The sequence below is a fragment of the Pleurodeles waltl genome, chromosome 10 (genome assembly GCF_031143425.1).
Source record: "Pleurodeles waltl isolate 20211129_DDA chromosome 10, aPleWal1.hap1.20221129, whole genome shotgun sequence".
In the NCBI taxonomy this organism is placed as follows: Eukaryota; Metazoa; Chordata; class Amphibia; order Caudata; family Salamandridae; genus Pleurodeles; species Pleurodeles waltl.
In genome coordinates, this window is record NC_090449.1 from 572,091,675 (window position 1) to 572,113,614 (window position 21,940).

At 42.8% G+C, this 21,940-nt stretch overlaps 1 protein-coding gene across 2 annotated transcripts in view; it reads right to left on the bottom strand.

The window, feature by feature from the left end:
- CCDC13 (coiled-coil domain containing 13) overlaps positions 1-21,940 on the bottom strand; it is a 527,643-nt gene that overhangs the window by 450,838 nt on the left and 54,865 nt on the right. For both annotated transcript variants that reach the window (XM_069211020.1, XM_069211021.1), the window contains exons 2-3: positions 12,667-12,896; positions 668-816 (exon numbers count right to left, since the gene is read on the bottom strand). In XM_069211020.1, coding sequence (XP_069067121.1) covers positions 668-816; positions 12,667-12,890 — 373 coding nt within the window. In that variant the 5' untranslated portion in view covers positions 12,891-12,896. The remainder of the gene's footprint in view (positions 1-667; positions 817-12,666; positions 12,897-21,940) is intronic.

Sequence of the window (21,940 nt, forward strand, 5' to 3'; positions counted from 1 at the left end):
GTTCTAAAAGCAAAGAAAATTCACTGCATGAAATCACTACGCACTGCAGTTTCTCACAATTATGTGCTTATGAATGTACTTATGGATGGGCATATTAACTGTAGGTTCTGATGCACTGTGTTGCATTTACATGGCAAGTATGAATCTGTCACTATCCCTGTTCTTCTTATGGCATTGGGTTACTAAAATTGTCCTTACAGCAGACCATAGATAGCCATGGTATGATTTCATCAGAAGAGCATGACATAAGAACTTTTTAAAATCTATTGTTTAGAAAAAGAAAAAAAAACTTGGGTGTTGCAGAAAAGAAAGGTACATACAGTTATTTCGAATGGATGCCTGGAAGGGTACAACTATACCTAGACATAGGTTAAAGGCAAGAGAGTACAAGCAAATAAGATAAAAGATTGGAGGTAAAACAAAATAATTATTTCACTCTGCTAATTTTCAACTTCCAGATACAAATGGAAACTGATTATTTCTGAGATGAGGGTAAACTGAAAAGTCAACATAAAGGGGTTTACGTCACAGCTATTAGTTTGTGTTTTAGCCTGTCCCACAACTGAAGGTTGTTTGAATCTTGCAATGCAAGAAATGTAATTGTCATAAGACCTCCGTACTCAAATGAACACCTAAACATGACACTCATTGCAAGATCTGTCTCTACCTGCCAGAGCCAATTTGTCTTCCTCCACTTTCTTCTTTAGATGCCGAATTTCAAAGTCTTTTTCCTGCAGCAATTTGTAAAGTCTGCCATTTTCATCTTTAACTTCTCGCAGCTGTTCTTGAAGTTGTTCATTCTCATCTTCCAGAAGCCTGTTATATTAAGGAATTGTCAGTGAAATCCTCCATCAGAACTGGGTAAGATGCAGAGTAAATAAACAAAGATATACATGGATATATTTATTTTTCTAGTCAGTAGGCAAGAAGCCCAGGACTGTGCAAATGAAAGGATATAGACATCAATTAAAGTGCATGTGTTAAGCACAAGCAAATATTTAATTTAATTCATAGAATCTGAAGTCGGTCATCGAGCACCTATATTATTTGTAAAGGGATAGTGCAGTGTACCCACTGGTACTGTGACAAGATTCCCTGGATGTAAGCTGAGACCTAAGATGTGTGCAACTTGATCTAATGGCAAGTAGTTGTGTTTGTGTGTGATTTAATGGCACTAAAGGTTAATGCGTGAAACAGAATTAGCTATCCAGAACTACAGGCTAGTGACGCATATTATATTTTAAATTCGTCCAGTGATTCTACTCTTAGCATCAAAGGGAGATGCATTTATTCGAAGTGACACTAGCTGGTCCAGATGTTGAAAAGACAACCGTCTTAATCAATCCAATATCAGATTTAACCACGGGGACCCTATCCACATCATCTAGCGCCCCCTCTTTTAATAGTTTCTCCTTCATCCTCTCAGCAAATACTTTAAATTTGAAACTTCAAATTTCCTGTTTCTTCTAATAGGGTACAGGACTTGGGAGAAAGAGTACAAAGGTCCAGATGGCTCAGTGAAAGAGCTTTTCTTGTTCTTAGTCGTTCAATGTAGAGCTTGTCATAAGCTTCACAATCATAAACATTTGGTGGCCACAGGAAATGAATTCTACACAGCAAGAGCCTAGTGTTTGTACTAATGAGGGAAGTGTCAACTACGATGTCTACTGTACTGGGGGAAGAGTTTGTATTAAAAAGGCAAGTGTTAATGAGTATGTCTGCTGTACTAGGGGAAGATTTAGTGATAATGCCTGTCGTACTGAGTCACCAGAAAGGGGGCAAGCCCACAATACTGGAACTTCAAGTGAAAATATGTTTTTAGAACAGATGCCAGTCCAACCCTCGTAACAAATTAAACAGCAAGATGATCAATTTAAGCAGTTAGATGAACAAACTAATAAAAGACAAAGGGAAAAACAGCATAAAGATAGAAAAAAAGATAAAGGGGGCCCCAGCTGTTACTTCTGCTGTCCGTGTGAGTACTATAAACACCTCCACTGAAGGAAATGGGAATAAAAAGAGCTCCGAGCAAAATCTAAATAAAAAGGGTATCCTCTTGGGTACTAAGCTGTTCCCGCTAATTAACACTCAAAAGGGTGGTCAATAACTTATGGGGAAAAATGAGCCTACTACATGGCAGGGGGTTTCGGTATTTAAGGAGCATCATGGTCCCCTTAAAGCTAAGGGTAGTGCACATGTGAATTTGGAACCTCCAATTTCCAAAATGCAAAACAAGGTTTGGGGATGGCAAGATAGGTATTAACCCAGGGGTTAAAAGTGATATTATAAAAGCTGAGGGTCAAGGAATGATAACTAGCAAGATACTAATTGAAGCTGCTTCTACACAAGGTGCACACAAAGTAGAGGATTCTGAGAGCAAGGGAAGTTGTCCTGTTATTGAACAATTCGGCATTGCTGTGCAAAGGATGCCCGTGCAGGGCATACATTTGAGGCTAAATTGGTAAACAAGTCAAATGAACGAATGGATTTGACCCACCAGTGGAGGTCTGACCCAGAGCCTAGCTCCAGGGCCTCGATAAATGAGCTAACTGGTCTAGTTTTTTTTTTGTATAGAACAGGGTGTGTATAAAGGAGGTCCCCACTACAGAGCCTCCAAAAAGGTAGTAATCAAATCATTTTTTCACCACAATATATGACTAAGGGCCCACATGACATACTCAATCGTGGAAATATATTAAAACTCTTACAAGTAATACCATCCCTTAAAGATATTCAGACTAGGGACTAGGGACATTTACTATGAAATTACTGCCTGCGTCTAAGGAGGATGCAAATAACACCCAAGAATCCACTTTGGTAACATAGAAGACTCCCCAGCCCGCCAGCAAGGTTTTAAATTAAAAAGGTTCCTTTTTAAACTGGGGAATTGTGCTTACAATACCGCAACAGTTAGGATACCCTGACTCCTTCCTTAAAAATTCAAAGGCAAATTCAAAATTAAACAAAATGAGACGTCAAAAGCCATCCTTCTCGGCACTTAGAAATCTAATTGGGAACTCAATTTCAGCCCATAATCTGGCCCCGGTATTCCATTAGACAAGATATATGCCAGATAATAGAGACCACCTTGACCATTTAAGTTTAGGGTGCTTGTCAGCTGATCTCCGCATTGATAGCCGTCACTTACAATTAAACAGTCCACCGAAATGATGCTGTACGGCAAGATCAAAAATTGTTTAAAATCTGCTCTTGGAACATAAATGAAATCAATTCAAACAATCAACAAAAGGACTTAACAAGTCTAATAAAGGTTTTCAAACTATTTTATTACAGGAGACCCTTTACAATAGATGGTTATATGGGCTTTTTCTCCCCCGCATTAAAGGTAAAAAAGTTTGAACACCCGAGCGGGTTCTCACAACCTTTATTGCAGTAGGGAATTTTTGGTAGTAAAACTGCTTAATTGGCACAAAAAGATTGTGAAACCACTCTTGGTAATTAATGTCTATATTCGTCCTGATGCTCACTCTCCGAAGCTTATGACTACCAAATTGGTAGAAGTAATACTAACAAGCTTACAAGAACCTGCTGCTCCAGAGCTTCTAGTAGATGGTGACTTGAACATGAAATTGTTGCTGCCTTTACAAATAGAAGAACAAATTGTGTAACAGGATCTTTTATGGGCAGTCCCACAGCATTCAATGAGGCCTATAGGTTTAGGTGCAATTGACACCTAGGTGGTTTCCTTTGTTAGAAACATGTAGGCCCTTGGTATTAGACTTTTGAATGTGAGATTTCAGCAAGATATTCCTCCGTTAGCATCTTGTTATGTCTCTAGAACCCATTCAACAATTGATTATATCGTGGTCTTGCTGCCTTTACTAAACTTAGTAACTAAATATCAGATTGTAAAGACAGATAAGAGTGACCATGGTCAACAAAGCATAGAGATTATTTATTTTCCCAAACACAAACCAGCAGCTGCACTCCCAGGAAATGTCACTATTACTAATTATAAGAAACTCTGCTGGCCCGAAGGTTCAATAAAAGCTACAAGTATAAAAGCAATCGAGTTGTACAACTATTGTTGGAATGATGAAACTGGTGATCCAATAATTATATGGTGAACTTTTTAGTGAAATTCACGGCTAGGTTTCTTACAAAAATCTATCAAAATGCCAGTCAGTGCCTGGAACGTGAAAAGGAAAGTAATACAATCACAATTTCAGCCTCCATTGACTTAATAGGGTAGAAGCTAAAAATAATTTTAAGATTAGCTAAGAGGCAACCAAGAGATTGCCAAATTCAAAATTATCTAAAAATTATTAATAATACTTATCAGAAGCAAATTTGGGAACATAAGGCAAGGAAAAGACAGGATTTTTGGGCCAAGGCATTATTTTGAAGTAAACAAAGTAATTCACAGGGGATCTGAGAAATGGCGAAATGGTCCAAATAAAGCTCCTATGACCCTAACAAGTTCTAATATTTCAGAATCATCTTGGATTGACTTTTTAAACACAGCATTTTAATCGAATTAAGGAAAATCAAAAAAGATGTGTTTAAGATGGGAGACAAAGGGGGTGACTCACGCCCAAGAGAGGGTGCAAATAGGGTCTCCGACGGACAAAAGGGAGTAATAGAATTAACTTTTCTTGTGGCTCAGGTTACTGAACAGATCAGGAAGAGTATGCAGGCAGGGGCTCCTGGCTCAAATGAAGTCCTGAATGCTTGATATAAAACAAACCCGGGATTTTTGGCAGAAAGGTTGATTGCGTTTTTCAACAGTTTTTTTGTGTTTAAAACCATCTAAAGTTCCTGGAGGGGAGCGATAATTCACCAGATATATAAAGGAGGGAATCGCCCCTGTCCAGGGAATTACCGTTTAATTACCTTAACAGACTCTGAGGCAAAATATTGTGTTGGTTTACTTTTAGAAGACCTTCAAATCTGTTTGACTGAAAATAATGTTATTCTGGCTAATCAGTCAGGTTTGTTAAAGGGCCAGGGACGGCAGTTCATATTTTATCCCTATTTGTTGATTTTAAATCCACTTTTGACCTGGTGCAGCGTAACCATTTATTGGAAAATTTAGCCTCCTGGGGAATTCCTGCTCGGTTATTAAAAGCCATACAGATGCTATATACTAATACATGGGTTAGAGTGAAGATAGGGGAAGGTTCCTTCCCGTCGAGGAAAATCGACACAAAACAAGGACTTAAGCAGCGCTGCATGTTTGCTCCATATCTTTTTAATCTCTTTTTATCAGATTTGACTGTTAAGCTAAATGAGGTTAATGCGCTCCCTCAAAAGATAGGAGAAATGTTTATCTTAAGTCTGCGTTATGCAGATGACGTCATCCTTCTATGTCAAATAAAAGTGGAATTACGGCAACTTATTTATAGTCTATCTGAATTTGTTTAGGCAAATGGAATGGTAATAAATGAGAAAAAAACAAAAGTTATAGAAGTAAGTAAAAAAATAAAAAAATTGTACAAGTGATACCTGAAGGGGCAAGAATTAGAACAAGTTAAGTTTTATAGCTATCTGGGCGTATTAGTTGATTTAAAGGTTTCCTTTCGACCTCAAAAGCAGGATTTAGAGTGGAAAGGAAATTCACTACTGCTCACTTTCTGTACTTTGCAAAGATCCCTTGATGGCCCTAGCTATCGGCCTCTGTTACAAGTAATTGCTGCAACATTAATGTCAAATATTAGCTACGGAAGCGAAGCTCTGTGACGAAGAGACGCCGGTATTTTGAATGGGATAATTGGAAAAGTTTTTAGGTCCCTGTTCCATTTTCCCGGTAACTCGTCTCAGGCAGGTTAGAGCAGAGGTCTTCAAACTGGGTGGCGGCCCCCCCTAGGGTTTGTCTCTGTAAAGGGTTGTTAAGTGAATGCAGAAGTAGGTTGATGGCTGCCTTCAATCGGAGAAACATATGATTGTGTAGGCATGCGGTGATTGCCAGCTCAGGGGTGTGGAATTTATTAAAATATCTACTTGTCCACAGGACAGGTTGCTTCTCAAATCTACTTGTCCTGTAAAAAGATCTACTTGTCCCTTTGGTGCCATGTAGTGTGGCGACAAATTATGGCAGCAATCTCATTATGTAAGAGCTCTAATAATAGCCTCTCTGATTATGTCAGGGCTACTACCATAGTAGGGCTTGAATACTTGCAGTTTCAATCCCTACTGTAGCAATTTCCTTATTTTTCCACCTTTCTGCAGATCTGCATACTGGGGCTGGAGGAAGCAGTGAGCAATAGTTTCAGGGCTGGAATGCCTTTGAGTCTGCAAACCTACTAACCTGCATGTTTCAAAGATTTTCACCAGCTTCTCTCGAATATTTTCCCATAATAAGAAAGGTTGGACATTTACTCCTGACAATGGCAGAATTAGAACTTCTTCCAGGGTTGGGAAGAAAGTGGATGGAGGGAAAATGAACTTGCAAATGCTCAATAGATGTTCACATGAGCAAATCTACACATGCATATTTACCCATGCTAAAATACATTTCACAAATATTTTATAGGGGTACGACATATACCATGGGTGCACTTTTGTGACTTTCTTTAAGAATTTGGGGCCACATGTAGGTAGGTTCAGATTTGCGACCCGCAAATTGCGAGTCGCAAATCCGAATGTAGGATGGTGTCCCTGACACCATCTGTGATTCGCAAGGGCTTCGCAAATGCACACCTCAGGAATAATCATGAGATGGGTCGCAATTTGCGACCCCCTTGCGAATGGCGGCCTCACAGGGATGGTGGCCTGCTGGAGACAGCAGACCACCATGTCTGTGACTGCTTTTCAATAAAGCAGTTTTTTTTTTGTAACGTAGCCCGTTTTCCTTAAAGGAAAACGAGATGCATTACAAAAACGAAAAATGAAACGTTTTCGTTTCATTTTTTCAGAGCAGGCAGTGGCCCGCAGGACCACTGCCTGCTCTGAAAAAATGTTTACAGTGACATTCACAATGGGGAAGGGGTTCCAGGGGGACCCCTTCCCTTTTGTGAAAGTGTTAGCACCCATTTGAAATGGGTGCAAACTGCGATTAGTTTGCGCCCGCGTTCGCAAAACAATCCTACATTGCACTGCAAGTCGCAATTAGGAAGGGAACACCCCTTCCTAATTGCGAGTCGCCAACCCGTTTTGCGATTCGGTAACCAGGTTACTGAATCGCAAAACTGGGTTTGTGCATAGCAATGTGCTTTTTGCACGTCGCAAACAGCGAAAGTCACTGTTTGCGACATGCAAAAAGCAACCTACATGAGGGTCTTGGTCCCTAATTAGGTCTGGTGTTAACAAAGACATTTTGTTTTTATTAAACTTCTATTTCTCTCTCTTTCGGCTGGCTTTACTGTGAGTGATCGCATTCTTCTCTTCCACAAGGAGCATATTGTCAGGAACTACAGTGGCAATCAGTGACGTAACGAAACTGGAGGGTGCCCCTTTGCAAAGAACATGGAGGAGCCCCCTCTCCAGACTCACTCAGGACAGGTGCTGTGCTGAATGGGCCCCTGGAAGGCGGCTGCGGGGCCTTTGTTATGCCACTGGTGGCAACGTGTGCTTTTAGAGTTCAAAAACGTTTTTTTTTTTTTTGCCAGTGTTTGTTACAATGTTGAGGGCCTGGTAGCTCCCACAACAATAAAGTGTTACAAAAGCCATGTCAAAACAAGACACGCATTGATGAAACTAAAAGACTTATAAAAATATGTCAGATCAGTTGGCTTTGTCAGTGTTTGTTTATTTTCATGCTTCCCATAATCGTGTTGAAAATGGTTACACTGATTTTCCATTAGAAATATTTTTGGGAAATACTAGCATGCATCAAAACATTTTACTAAATGACACTTCATTTGCATCTAATCAGAGAGCATTCTGGGAGCATTATACTTAGCCTCATAGCCTAAACTTTTCAAACATGTGTACACGTTTTTTTTTTTGGTACTGGAACCAACGTCAGTAGTGAAGTGTGACCTTAAAACATTTATTTACAGCACTCCCCCTAATAATGAAGGTTTTCAAATAATGAACCATAAATACAAGTTCGAACAGCATTATCTTTTGGAAACACATTACCTCAACTGCAGAGAGTTCCACTCTCTGTAAACAGGCAGCCAAAGGGTTTGTGCTGCAGAGGGTTGGGCCTACTTGTCCCAAGGACAAAGTAAACATAAAAACTTGTTGCCCTTGACCCCAAACAAGATGTCCCGGGCGTCGGGCGATAGGAATTCCACATCCCTGCAGCTTTAAATCAACAGATATTATTTTGAACGCTACATTAACACAATTCTTAGGCTTACCATGCAAAAAACTGTACATACAAAACAAGATGAATTCAAATGGGACAGGCGAGTGAGGTTTTTAGGGTTTGACAATTTTTTTTTTTTTTTTTTTTTAAGAGGTTTTGAAATGATTGTGCTTTTTATTCTGAATATTTTAGGTGGGTGGGTACGCATGTGTTGAGTACAAAGCCTTTTAGGTCAATATTTTACTTTGCACATAATTGTTATTTTGGTGTGATGATAGTGTTACACAGTATAAAACAATTAGGGGGCTTAATCCCTGTAAATGAAAATATATAAGGATTACATTTTAAATACTTGTGCACTTTAAAATTAGGTACCTAGCTAGTCATTAGTCGTATAGTACTAGGAGAATGTCTTTGTGTAACATGTTTTTGCTGTACTCACAGTTTTTTTATGTACTGCATAAATCCTATAATGAATTTATGGGTACACAGTAAAGAATGTATTTATGTGTTTTAAATCTTTTTACTTTGTATGGTGTATTGGTTTTGATTAAATATGTCCTGTAAACAAACTTGAACTTGAATTCTACTCTCTGAACCTTTAAGACAAGACGATTGTTACCCACACTCAGGAACAGATTGTGGACTGAGAACCAGAGCCAGCACTACTCAAGACCCAGTCTCTGAATTTGTTAGAAGGAGGAAAAGCACACCCAAAACATGGTTTGCTTGAGTACCTGATCAAAGTTGGACATTCTCACAGCAGTGGATCTCATTGCTAGAACGTACAGCATATTTTTTTAAACGTTCAGTATGCTGGGGTTAATAGTTAGAATCAGTGCTGTGACAGGGAAAGACATCAGCAGAAATAAACGTGTTTTTCTGTTTTTATTTGTACTTTTCTTGACATAATTGCCTAGAGACAACAGAGAGACATGAGGTACTGAAGAATTTCAAATCACTACTGAGTAGATGTCCTCTACCAGCTCCCCCAGTCCAATCCCTGACACATTGCACAAACTAGCCACATGTGAGACAGGTCTAGTACCAATTTCAAACCTGATACTGGCCACAAACCCTCTGTATTTTGAAAGGGTAGTCCATTTGAGAATCCAATTCGGATTTTTGTGGCTATACTTTGGAATTCTGAGCTTTAACTACTCTGTTAGATAATCTTGGCTTTTTCTTGGAATCTTTGTGTCTTAGATCATGGCTTATCTCTGAGACAATAACTGTGATAGTGATGAAAGTAAAAATCACGAAATCATCAGTGACTGATCCAACATGACGAAAGGTGATTATGCTATATGGTCATACTGAAGAATGTTTTTAACTTTCTACCACTAAAGCCCCTAAGGCTCCTAACCTCCCCTGCCAATTGCACATCCTCAAACGTTTTCCCTACTGCATTCTACTTCTAGACAGACTACTTTTTCCATGCAGACCATGCTTCTCCTGATGCAGTTCTATGTGAAGCAAATATGTATTTTGGTTACAAAAACAGAAAGGGGACTTTCAAGCCACACATTTACATCAGATTCTTATTTAGCTACACTACTGTCAGCCAGCACTTATGAAGCTGTGGCACTTGTGGGTGGCTGCTATCTGCAACCAGATCTGCTGCCCGTAATCATCTACTCAACATCCTTCTGCACTGCTCTGATGTGTCTCCATGTTTTACTTCCTACTTGCCATTCCTCATTTTGGATTTTCATCATAATGATCGCATCTTGGAAATGTTCAATAAGTTAAGTTTTTGTTACAATATTCTACAGATCGCTGGCTTTTACAGTAGTTTGCTAATACTTTCATATGGCATTTAAGAGATGCACATTTTAAGCTACAACTTAGAGTTAGGTAGATTGTATACACATTGCTAGACATTATAATAATACTGTATGGCTACAGAATGCTACTTGCAGGACAAGAAACACAAATTCACAGCAAAACATTAATTTCAAACTGAAGATTATGTTGCATTCCCTCCTATTCTTTCTCCAGGTAACATGGAATAAACAGAAACAGACTTCTGTCTTCACAACTTTATTCCCTAAAGTCCATATAGGTGGATGAAAAAAAAAATGCACAATTGCAACACTTGCAATTACCAAGGTATAGACGGTTTATTTTATAACATTTTGGAGAACTGTCCCAAATTGATTGTAAATCTCTACAAATAGTTACCTTCTTATTTTCAATATGTTATCATAGTTCTGAATTTGTGTAATAAAAATGCCATTCCTCCAATGTGTGTTGAAGATTATGTATTGTTAATTGTTCCCCTCCAAATTTCCTTAAGTGGAGTTCTCAAAAGATGACAAGAAAGACTTAGCAGATTTTTTTACATTGAGGCACTCCATAAATATGCAAATGTTTTTTTTCATTTTTAAAGTGACTAATGATGTGCTTCAACATATAAACCAAGTGATAGTGATGAAAGTATTACTTCAGGGGAATCAAAGTGTGCTCCAAATTGACCCTAAGAACATACCTGTAGCATGTATGAGTCAGATGTGCCAAAACCCTGTGGCTGCTAAATAAAAATAAATAAGAATATACACATCAAACCCAATAACATTAATGAACCCCAAAGTGTAAGGATGGCAATTATTTGCACCTTCTGACCCTCCTAGCTAGGTCTTCGTCAGGTGAGTAATGAATTTCAAAAAGCAACCAAGTCCTCAGGAACAATCAAAGGATGCTGGAGAACATATTCGATTTCTTCACCCAATCCCCCATAAAGTGCGGATATGCAAGCCTAGATCTCAAAGTGATAAGGCCCCTTGTGTTAGTACGTGTCCAAGAGAGATATTGCAGATCTCCTATGGAAATGAAGGTTTCTATAGTCCTCTATAAGGGGGAGTGGGAGGTAGATGGAGCTCTACAATTCGCATTAAACAATCAAGACAATATTGGCTCCTCTGAAGAACTGGGTATGGTTCTCTTTAACCTGCATCTTATAAAATATCGGATCAGCTCCAAGACTTAGCCTCAAGACTGTAGAACTGGTAATTACCAACAGTTTGGTCCAGCTATGCCTAACTAAAACTTTGCTGAATGATTCTCTCAACTAATAATAGCCCACATGCCCTCCCCTATTATGCTCTCACTCAGGTTTATTGAATTGGTAAAGTCAATAAACATGGTTACCTGATCTGAGTTCAGAGAAGGCCCCCAGCGTGAGCTCAGCAATACCACTTCCGAGCTTTGACCAACTACTGTTTTTTAGGATCCCAAAGTAACCACTCTCAAACACATCAGTTCATCTTTCTGAAACGTTAAAAAACTAAAGCATAATTCTTGCAAGGAGCTTTCCTGAAATCCCCAAAAATTGTCTTTGGATACTCTTCTGCTAGGAAACATTTGGTGCAGATAAAGAAGACATGATCAACTGAACATAATACACCCTGCCAAGCTAAAGTCTTGGAAAGGTATGTGGAGAAACCTTTGCAGAAACTTTAGAGGAGAACATGCTTGATGGCTTCCAATCAGGTTTTAGACCTGGCAGCAGCACTGAGACTGCAAAGCTACAATTTATAGACATTGCATTTGATATCTTGGGAAAAGGTGACTCTTCACGCCACATCCTCCTACACCTAAAATGTTTCCCAAGATAACCTATATCAATGCAAACAATATAAAACTTCCTCTCTTACCCCTCCACTCTACAGCAAGGAGTGCCTAAATGATGGAATCGCTTTTAATGAAAAAATTTCAACACCTCATAAGAAACCTGTGCAGGTGGCACTCTGTACTATTTGAACACTTACTCTCCAAATAACACTGTTCAATTTTGCACAGATTTGGCACTGGAAAGATGACGCACCACTTCCTCAAATTAAACCCCTCAAAAACAAAATTCTTACAGCTGACGCCAGCAATGATCACACAGCACAGACGTCACCTTGCTCGAACACCCATGTAAAAAGAAGCGAACACTTGAACAAGCTTTCTTGTGGAGTAAAGTCAAGATGGGGAACTCAAACAGTATGCCATCAAAACAAATCCCTTATAAAAAATCTACAAAAGTGAAACAAAGCATGTGTCGTAACAATTGCATATCATCATTTGATCTCTAAACATGAACGAACAATGTGACAGAAATTGTGTCTGCTTTTATGTCAACACCAAATTTCTCCCATAACAGCAAATATTTGTATTATAAATTGGTTATAACCTAGTACCCCGATGCTAGGTTTTTCCTGCTTCTAGCCCATTAAATGCTTACAAACTGTATTTTCATGGACTGTCCTGTAATTTCCCTTCTTTCATCCACTGTCTTGAACAGATTTATTCTCTATGTACATTGCTACTTCTCTAATGTGGTCTATTACTCATTATGGCCTAGGCCGCAATATAGAAAACACATGAAAAATAACAATACTGTTCTAGGTATCTGGATCTTGATCACTGATTTTCATGAGGTACAGTATAATCCAAGATGTTCTTACCTTTTGCCTATATCACTGGAAGAGTCTGCACCTAACTGAAACAGATTGAGCTCATCTTGAACCCCAAAAGCATCCGTCCTTGTGCGTGATTCGTCCTTCGGATCAGGCGTTTGCTGCTTCTCTTTCTTCCTCTCTTGTAACTTCTGGAGCCTTCTCTGCTGCTGTTCTTGTAGAGCCTTAAACTGAAGCCTTAGGTTTTCATTTACACCATCATCTGACTCCATTGGTATCTAAAAACATTAAACAAAATCCAAAGGCCTAGTTTATGGAAAATAATGAAGGCATTCTAAATTAATTGGCTTATTTGCAATAACAAAATCTCAAAAAACATATTTTTGATTTTTCTGTGCAGTCATTTCTATATCTTTTCATGCATTCATCGTTGCTTTAGATATATCAATGAACAATAATTTTTAAATAAGAGGCACTGTCAATGCACAAAGTGGTGCTTAATATATGAGTCTGAAAATCGAGATAAAGGCAAATTTACAACATGAAAATAAAGTTTTGACGTAATGTTACCCAATTAAAGCATCCAAAGGTCCACCTATCGATTCCTTTTAGTGTCATTTTTTCATTTTCAATATAATAACACTACCCACATTAAAATGAAAACAGTGAAACCATACTCATGCGCCTCTAATCATGTTCAGTTTCCATAAGGATGGGTTGTAATGTAAGACTTCCTGAAACGAGGCTTATGTGATATTTTTTTTTTAACAGTTTTTCAGCAAATCTCCGAGCCCTAGACAACCAGGGGAGCTGGTGTTGATGTTTCAGCCCATAACAACCTGTCTGGTTTCAACAGAACCTTTTGTCATCTGATGAATATAACAAAATTAGTGCGAGAGAACCGTCCCTCAAAATATAGGGCCACCACCATTACCTCAAGTGATCCTGTAGGAAAGTATCCTCTTTCTTGATACGGTTACCCCCATTTTCTGCCTGTTGTCACTGTGTTTGACCTTGTTCACTGGGATCCTACTAACCAGGACCCCAGTGATTATGCTCACTCCCTTTTAACTTGGTAACTTGTACCTTTTTCTTCCCACATTTGGCATACTGGTACCCCCGTGTAAGTCCCTAGTATATGGTACATAGGTACCCAGGGCATTGGGGTACCAGGGGATCCCTATCGGCTGCAGCATGTATTATGCCACCCATGGGAAGCCCATACAAAGTGTTCCGCAGGCCTGCCATTGCAGCTTGTCTGAAAAGGTGCATGCACCCTTTCACTACCAGGTCACTGCACCAGGTCACTGTAAGTCACCCCTATGGCAGGCCCTCCTATCCCAGAGGGCAGGGTGCAATTACCTGTGTGTGAGGGCACCCCTGCACTAGCAGAGGTGCCCCCACGAACTCCAGCTCCATTTTCCTGGACTTTGTGAGTGCGGGATGCCATTTTATGCATGTACTGAGGTCACTACCTATGTCCAGCTAATAATGCTAACTCCAAACCTAGGCATGTTTGGTATCAAACATGTCGGATTCATGCCCCAATACTGTTGCAAGTATTGGAAGTATCATCCCATGCACTCCGGGGGCTCCTCAGAGGACACACAGAATGGCTACCTCCAGTCTTATAGGGTTTTTCGGGCAACCCAAGCTGCTGCCACCCCTCAGACAGGTTTCTACCCTCCTGTTGCTTGATCTGATTAAGCCCAGGAAGGTAGAACAAAGGATTTCCTTTGGGAGAGGGAGGTAACACCCACTCCCATAGGAAATAGGTGTGACTGGCTTGGGAGAGGTAGCCCCAAGCCACTGGTATGCTTTGCAGGGCACATTTGGTGCCCTCCGTGCATAAATCAGTCCACACCAGTTCAGGGACCCTCCCAGTCCCTGCTCTGGCATGGACAATGGAAAAGGGAGTCTGTCCATCACCACCCCAGGGGTGGTGCTCAGAGCTCCTACAGAGGGCCCCTGGGTTCTGCCATCTTGTTTCCAAGGTTGGCAAGGAACTCTGGGAGCATCTGAGTGGCCAGGACAGGCAGATGACGTCAGAGCCCCCTCTTGATAGGTGCTTACCTGGCAAGGTGACCAACCTCCCTTTCAGGGCTATATATGGTCTCTCTCTTGGGTGGGTCCTCAGATTCGGCTTGCAAGAGTCCAGAAGGATTCCTCTGCAACCTTCTGGCATCCGGAACTGCGAATGAAACCTCTAGGACCCAGCAATCTGCCTCCAAGAAGAAGAACTCTTCTGCAACATTGTTTCCAGGGCTCCTGCCAGCAAATGAAACAGTTCCACCGACTGTGCATCCACTGAGGGCAGTGTGTTTTCAGTCTGCACTAGAAGAAAGAAGGAATCTCCCTTGGAGTCACTCTCCTGCATCCGCAGGCACCTACTGCAATGATGACCGGCTGCGTGGCTCTCCCCTCATCTTTAGCTGTGTGGATCCTGCATCACAGGCGGTGGTTCGGAGTAGTCCTCTTGGTTCTCTCTGCCAGCTGTCCAACTTTGGTGAAGGTGGGGGGGGGCCTGTGTTCGCATTCCATTTTTTTAGTATACGGTTTGCACTCCCTCTAGAGTCACTATTGGTTATTGCTATTTGCACAGTTTTCCAACATTTTCTAGGTCTATTACTCTTTAATAGTTTATATATTTGGTGTATTACTTACCTCCTATTAGAAGGTTGGCCTTCTAGTGTTTTGTTCCAAAAATAAAGCACCCTTATTTTTCTACAACTGAGTGTTTCTTCCATGTGTGTTTGTGCTGTGTGGCTACGGTGGTATTGCATTAGCTTTGCATGTCTCCTAGATATCCACAACTACCTCTAGAGAGCCTGGCTTCTAGACACTGCCTACACTTCACTAAGAGGGGATACCTGGACCTGGTATAAGTTGTAAGTACCTTAAGGTACTCACCACACACCAGGCCAGCTTCCTACATGTCCCAAAAGACCTCACACAGGCTGCTGCTCCCGTTTGTGGTTCTCATTGTCTGAAGCACCGGATGTGAAAGAATCACAATTCCTGGAGAAGGAAAAAAAATAAAAAAAATAAAAACTTCTCTTGGTTGTCTAGCTCTTGGAGATTCACTATGAGGTACTATAAACAAATTGATAATATCTCTATGGACAATTGTAATTTACACTTGGGTTTTGTACAGTGTCTTTTTGTATATCTCTGTACTTATGTTCACTGTATGAGCATGGTGTCATCTGCATTACTATCATTATTGCGGATGTTAACTGTTCTACAATGTCAATATAAAGGACATCTATGATTTTTGCAAAAAAGTGAGAAAGTGTCCTGTACTCACTATTGGAGTGTATCAAATGCAGATTGAGCAATTGAATTGAATCAAATCACCCTGAAATCCCACAGGATAGTTGTGAAATTAGCAGTACATTGTGGAGGATGTCTTACAGAAATGAGTGGCAATGAACATCATTAATGTGCAACAACACCTTTGTTTAGAAAAGGTTGATGGAGGATTAATAAACATATGGAAATTAAAATAAAAAATGTTTTAGCTAACGTAAATAATATGTTTCTATTTGATTAAGGACTCTGAGGCAAGAATTGTGCATACCCCTTCTTGCTTTATTTAAACCAGCAGCCAATCAGAATAAAATAAACAGTGTCAAAGACTACAAATTCTAACAAACACAGTAAAAGAACTACAAGTACCATATACCAATGTAACTAAGCAGTATAGTAGGGATTGCAGCTTGATGACATCCTCTTTCTTGCAGCGAAGAAACTGAAATGAAAACCACTAAAGAGACAGGTAGTAACAAATATGCAGCACTACTACTGCTTCTGGTGTGAAACTAAACAGATTAGGAATCATTCAAGCACTAGCACACTAAACCATAAAATCAAATAGCGACTGTAAGTGGCAGGACGTAAATCAATCATTGTGGTGAAAGTGATATAAAAACACTTGTATGCCAGTGTTTGAAAAGAGGAATAACACATGTAGCTGTAAATACAGGGGATAATCAACAATTCAGAGTCCTTAATAAAACTGAAAATCTGATAGAGACTTTTAGCTGCAGATTCATTACCTTTGAAATTCCTGTGGTCAGCTTGGAATCCGGAGCCGTTGGAAAGGGGGTGGGGGGCGGTTGAGTTGTTCAGATCCGTGGGCGTCTTTCGGCTCCATGTGGCATCATCAGCGTCATTGGAGCTGTCTCTGACATCACAGTCGTCTATAAAGGCACCACCCCGGCGCGCATACGACAGTTTTTTTCCTTCCATACCGGTTAAGCGCAGGTCAGAGAATCAAGCTACTTTCTGCCTTTTTCCGACCTTTTTGTTGAGTCTTTCGAAGTCCGTCCAGGATGACACTGAGGAAGACGGTGTTCAAGCCGTGTGACGCCTGTCATCGCGCCATGTCGGTGACGGACCCCCATCAGGTATGTCTCTGGTGCCTTGACAGAGATCACGACTCAAGGTTGTGTTCCGAGTGCCGGACCATGGCCCTGAAAGCTTTGAGAGACCGGTCTCTGAAGCTCATGGAGGCCTGTAGCAAAGTAGCCTCTTTCTAGCATGGTTACCCCCACTTGTGGCCTGTTTGTGAGTATATGTCAGTGTGTTTTTACTGTCTCACTGGGATCCTGCTAGCCAGGACCCCAGTGCTCATAGTGAAACCCTATTTGTCACTGTGCTCTATATGTCTCAATGGGACCCTGCTAGCCAGGGCCCCAGTGCTCATAGTTTGTGGCCTGAATGTGTTCCCTGTGTGGTGCCTAACTGTGTCACTGAGGCTCTGCTAATCAGAAGATTACTGGGGTTCCAGGAGATCCCTATGGGCTGCAGCATTTCTTTTGCCACCGATAGGGAGCTCCGACAATTCTTACACAGGACTGCCACTGCAGCCTGAGTGAAATAACGTCCATGTTATTCCACAGCCATTTTACACTGCACTTAAGTAACTTATAAGTCACCTATATGTCTAACCCTCACTTGGTGAAGGTTAGGTGCAAAGTTACTGAGTGTGAGGGTACCCTGGCACTAGCCAAGGTGCCCCCATATTGTTCAGGGCTAAATCCCCGGACTTTGTGAGTGCGGAGACACCATTACACGTGTGCACTACACATAGGTCAATTTCTATATGTAGCTTCACAATGGTAACTCCGAATATGGCCATGTAACATGTCTAAGATCATGGAATTGTCCCCCCATGCCAAATCTGGTATTGGGGTGCCAATCTCATGCATCCCTGGGGCTCCAGCATGGACCCCGGGTACTGCCAAACCAGCTCTCTGGGGTTTTTACTGCAGCTACCGTTGCTGCCAACCCACAGACCGGCTTCTGCCCTCCTGGGGTCTGGGAAGCCGAGTCCCAGGAAGGCAGAACAAAGGATTTCCTCTGAGAGAGGGTGTTACACCCTCTCCCTTTGGAAATAGGTGTTAAGGGCCTGAGAGGAGTAGCCTCTCCTGGTCTCTGGGAATGCGTTGAAGGGCACAGATGGTGCCCTCCTTGCATAAACAGTCTACACCGGTTCAGGGATCGCCCAGCCCCTGCTCTGGCACGTGACCACTCCCCTGTCCATCACCACCCCAGGGGTGGTGCCCAGAGCTCCTCCAGTGTATCCCAGACCTCCGCCATCTTAAAAGCAGAGATGTGATGGCATTGTGGAGGCCTCTGAGTGGCCAGTGCCAGCAGGTGACGTCAGAGAGCCCTCCTGATAGGTGCTTACCTGACTAGGTGGACAATCCTCCTATGAGGGATATTTAGGGTCTCTCCTGTGGGTTTCTCATCAGATAACGAATGCAAGAGCTCACTAGAGTTCCTCTGCATCTCCCTCTTCGACTTCTGCCAAGGATTGACTGCTGACTGCTCTACGATGCCTTCAAAACTGCAACAAAGTAACAAGAAGACCACCAACGACATTGTAGTGCCTAATCCTGCTGGCTTTCTCGACCGTTTCCTGGTGGTGCATGCTCTGGGGGCTGTCTGCCTTCACCCTGCACTGGAAGCCAAGAAGAAATCTCCGGTGGGTCGACAGAATCCTCCCCCCTGCCAACACAAGCACCAAACTTCTGCTTCACCAGTCCTCTGGGTCCCTTCTCATCGTGACAAGCGTGGTCCCTGGAACACAGGAGCTGGATCCAAGTGAGCCCGACAGTCCAGTGGTCCATCTATCCAAATTTGGTGGAGGTAAGTCCTTGCCTCCCCACGCCAGACAGTAATCCTGTGTGAACTGTAGCTGCTAGGGCTTCTGTGCACTTTTGCAAGGAATCCTTCATGCACAGCATAGCCAAGATCCCCAGCACTCCGTCCTGCATTGCTCAACGCGTTGAGTTGACCACCAGCTTCGTGTGACCCTCTTTGGTAGTGTTGAGACGACAGTTGTGCTCAGTTTTCTTGAACCCGTGTTCAAGTACTTCTGCGGGTGCTGCCTGCTTCTGCGTGGGATCTCTGTGTTGCTGAGTGCCCCCTCTTTCTCCTCCTCCAAGGGGCGACCTCCTGGTCCTTCCTGGGCCCGGGCAGCACCCATTTTTTTCAACCGCAACCTTTTGCAGCTAGCAAGGCCTGTTTGTGGTCTTTCTGCATGGAAACAACTCTGCATCCTCCAGCACACCGTGGGGCATCTTCTGAGCAAAGGAGAAGTTCCTGGTATCTTCCATTGTTGCAGAATCTTCAGCTTCTTCCACCCGGAGGCAACCATTTTGCACCTTCATCCAGGGTTTAGTGGGCTCCTGCCCCCCTGAACACTTTTGTGACTCTTGGACTTGGTCAACTTCCTTTACAGGTCTTCAGATCCAGGAATCCGTCTTCAGTGCTTTGCAGTCTGTTGTGGTCTTTGCAGAATCTCCTATCACGACTTTAATGTGTTTCTGGGGAAGTAGGATAACTTTACTCCTATTTTTCAGGGCCTTGGTGTGGGGTATCTTGGACACCCTCAGTGTTTTCTAACACTCCTAGCGACCCTCTACACACTACACTAGGCCTGGGGTCCCCAAGTGGTTCGCCTTCTACTTTCTTAGTATATGGTTTGTGTTGCCCCTAGGTCTATTGTATTCTACAGTGTTTGCACTACTTTGCTAACTCTTTACTTACCTGATTTTGGTTTGCGTGTATATTTTGTGTATTTTACTTACCTCCTAAGGGAGTGTATCCTCAGAGATATTTATGGCACATTGTCACTTAAATAAAGTACCTTTATTTTTAGTAACTCTGAGTATTGTGATTCTTATGATACAGTGGTATATGATAAGTGGTGTAGTAGGTGCTTTGCATGTCTCCTAGTTCAGCCTATGCTGCTCTGCTATAGCTACCTCTATCAGCCTAAGCTGCTAGAACACTACTAATCCACTAATAAGGGATAACTGGACCTGGCAAAAGGTGTAAGTACCATCAGGTACCCACTATAAGCCTGGTTAGCATCCTACAAGGCCCGCAAGTCAAATTTGGTTGGCGCAATTCCTAGGAGGTCACGGTCCCGATCGAGGAGGAGGTCACGGGACCGCTCCAGGAGCCCTAAGTCCTCTACTTCTCACTCGAGGTCCTCCGGGCGCTCAGGAAAGAGGCACAAGAAGAAGAACAAGTTCAAACAGACTTTGGAATGCCAGTCGGCCGACAAGGCGTTTCGGGAACGTTGATGTTCCAGGCACGGTTGCGCAGAACCGATGCCAGGGCCAACTTCACACCTCCTGCCCTTTCTGGGAGCCCTAGCGACCCCCTCTCAGCTCAAAGACTTTCACGATGCCATGCGCCTCATATTTGAGCGGGCTGCTCCAGCGGGCGTGTCTTCGGGCCCTGCAGGGTCAGCAGGTGCCCCATCAGACTCGACGCCGGTGTCTTCAAGCCTCAGCGCTGTTGGGGATTCCAGGGTCAGACACTGGATCAGGGGTGACGCCGAATTCACACAGTAGGCCTCCTCCGGTGTTGCTTCCGACGTCGACCCTCCCCGCTCCACCGGCGCCCAACGGTGGAGCAAGCCCCATCCTTAGCCCAGATGATCCGGAATGACGTTGTGGGACGCCAATTCAGACTTCGATGGCGCCGACAGGAGCCATATCAGTACCTGAGGCTTGTTTTAGACAGCCAGGTACAGGGGAGGAATGGGAGGGGTCCTATGACCCTTTAGAATATGGACTGGAGCATATGAATTGGTATGAGGAACTAGGGGAAACCAGTGGACTGGATTCTTCACCAGATACTGGCATGCTCTCACCTCCTACTGTGCCTATGGAGGAGGGAACTTCATATCCTATGGTAGTTCATAAGGCAGCTGAGGTCTTGGACCAAGATTTGCCTATGGTGCCGGTCAGGACTAAGCTCTGACTGAGGTACTTCAGCTGGGGGTTTCCACATCAGAGCCGATTAAATCCTTCAATGAAGCACTCACTGATGTCCTGGTGGGGACATGGTCCAAACCCAGCACTGCGGCTCCTGTTAATAGGACTATCAGCCACCGCCATAGACCAGCTCCAAACAATCCTAGTTTTCTCACCAAACACCCCACCCTAGAGAGCTTGGCAAGCCAGGCCTCCACCTTCCATGGTACCTTCCCTTTCACTTCCCCGGATAGGGAATCCAATAGGCTAGATCAGCTTGGAAAGAAAATGTTTTCTTCCTCTAGCCTGGCATTGAGGTCTGTAAACGTCTCATGCCTATTGGGATGATTTTCCCATACCTTGTGGGATACACAGGCACACGTGCTGCTCCAGGTCCCGGAGGGTGTGCGGGAGACTCTCACACAAGATGTTAAAGATGGGAGAGATGCAGCCAAGTTTACGATACAGTGTGGGCTGGACACGACTGACTCGCTGGGCAGGGCAATTTCATCGACAGTGGCCCTTTGGTGCCATGCCTGTCTCCGTACGTCTGGCTTTTCGGGGGATGTCCAGGCAAACCTTATGAACATGCCCTTTGATGGCTTGCCCCTATTTGGAGAAAAGGCAGACTCAAGCGTTGGGCAGTTCAAGGACTCTCCAGCTACAGCCAGATCCTTGGGCCTCTCTCTGCCTGCTCGCCAGCATTCTGCCTTTCGCCCCTTTCAAGTCAGCCACTGTCCTCCATCATCTCAGCATCCAGTGCAACAACAAGGTTGTGGTACCTTCAGACCCAAAGGGTCTAGCCTGAGGTAGGCCTCTACCCAGCCTCCTCCCCCTCCACAGCTCCCAAGTCCTCCTAGTATGATTCTGCAAGACCATGCTCGTTCAGCTGGAGGGAGGATTCAATTTCATCTCCCTCACTGGCGGTCCATAACATCGGACAAATAGGTCTTGCAGATCATATAGAAGGGGTATTCCCTCCCCTTCAAGTCTTTCCCTCCCTCTAAACCTCCTTTAAAAGAACAGATGATGAAGGATTATTT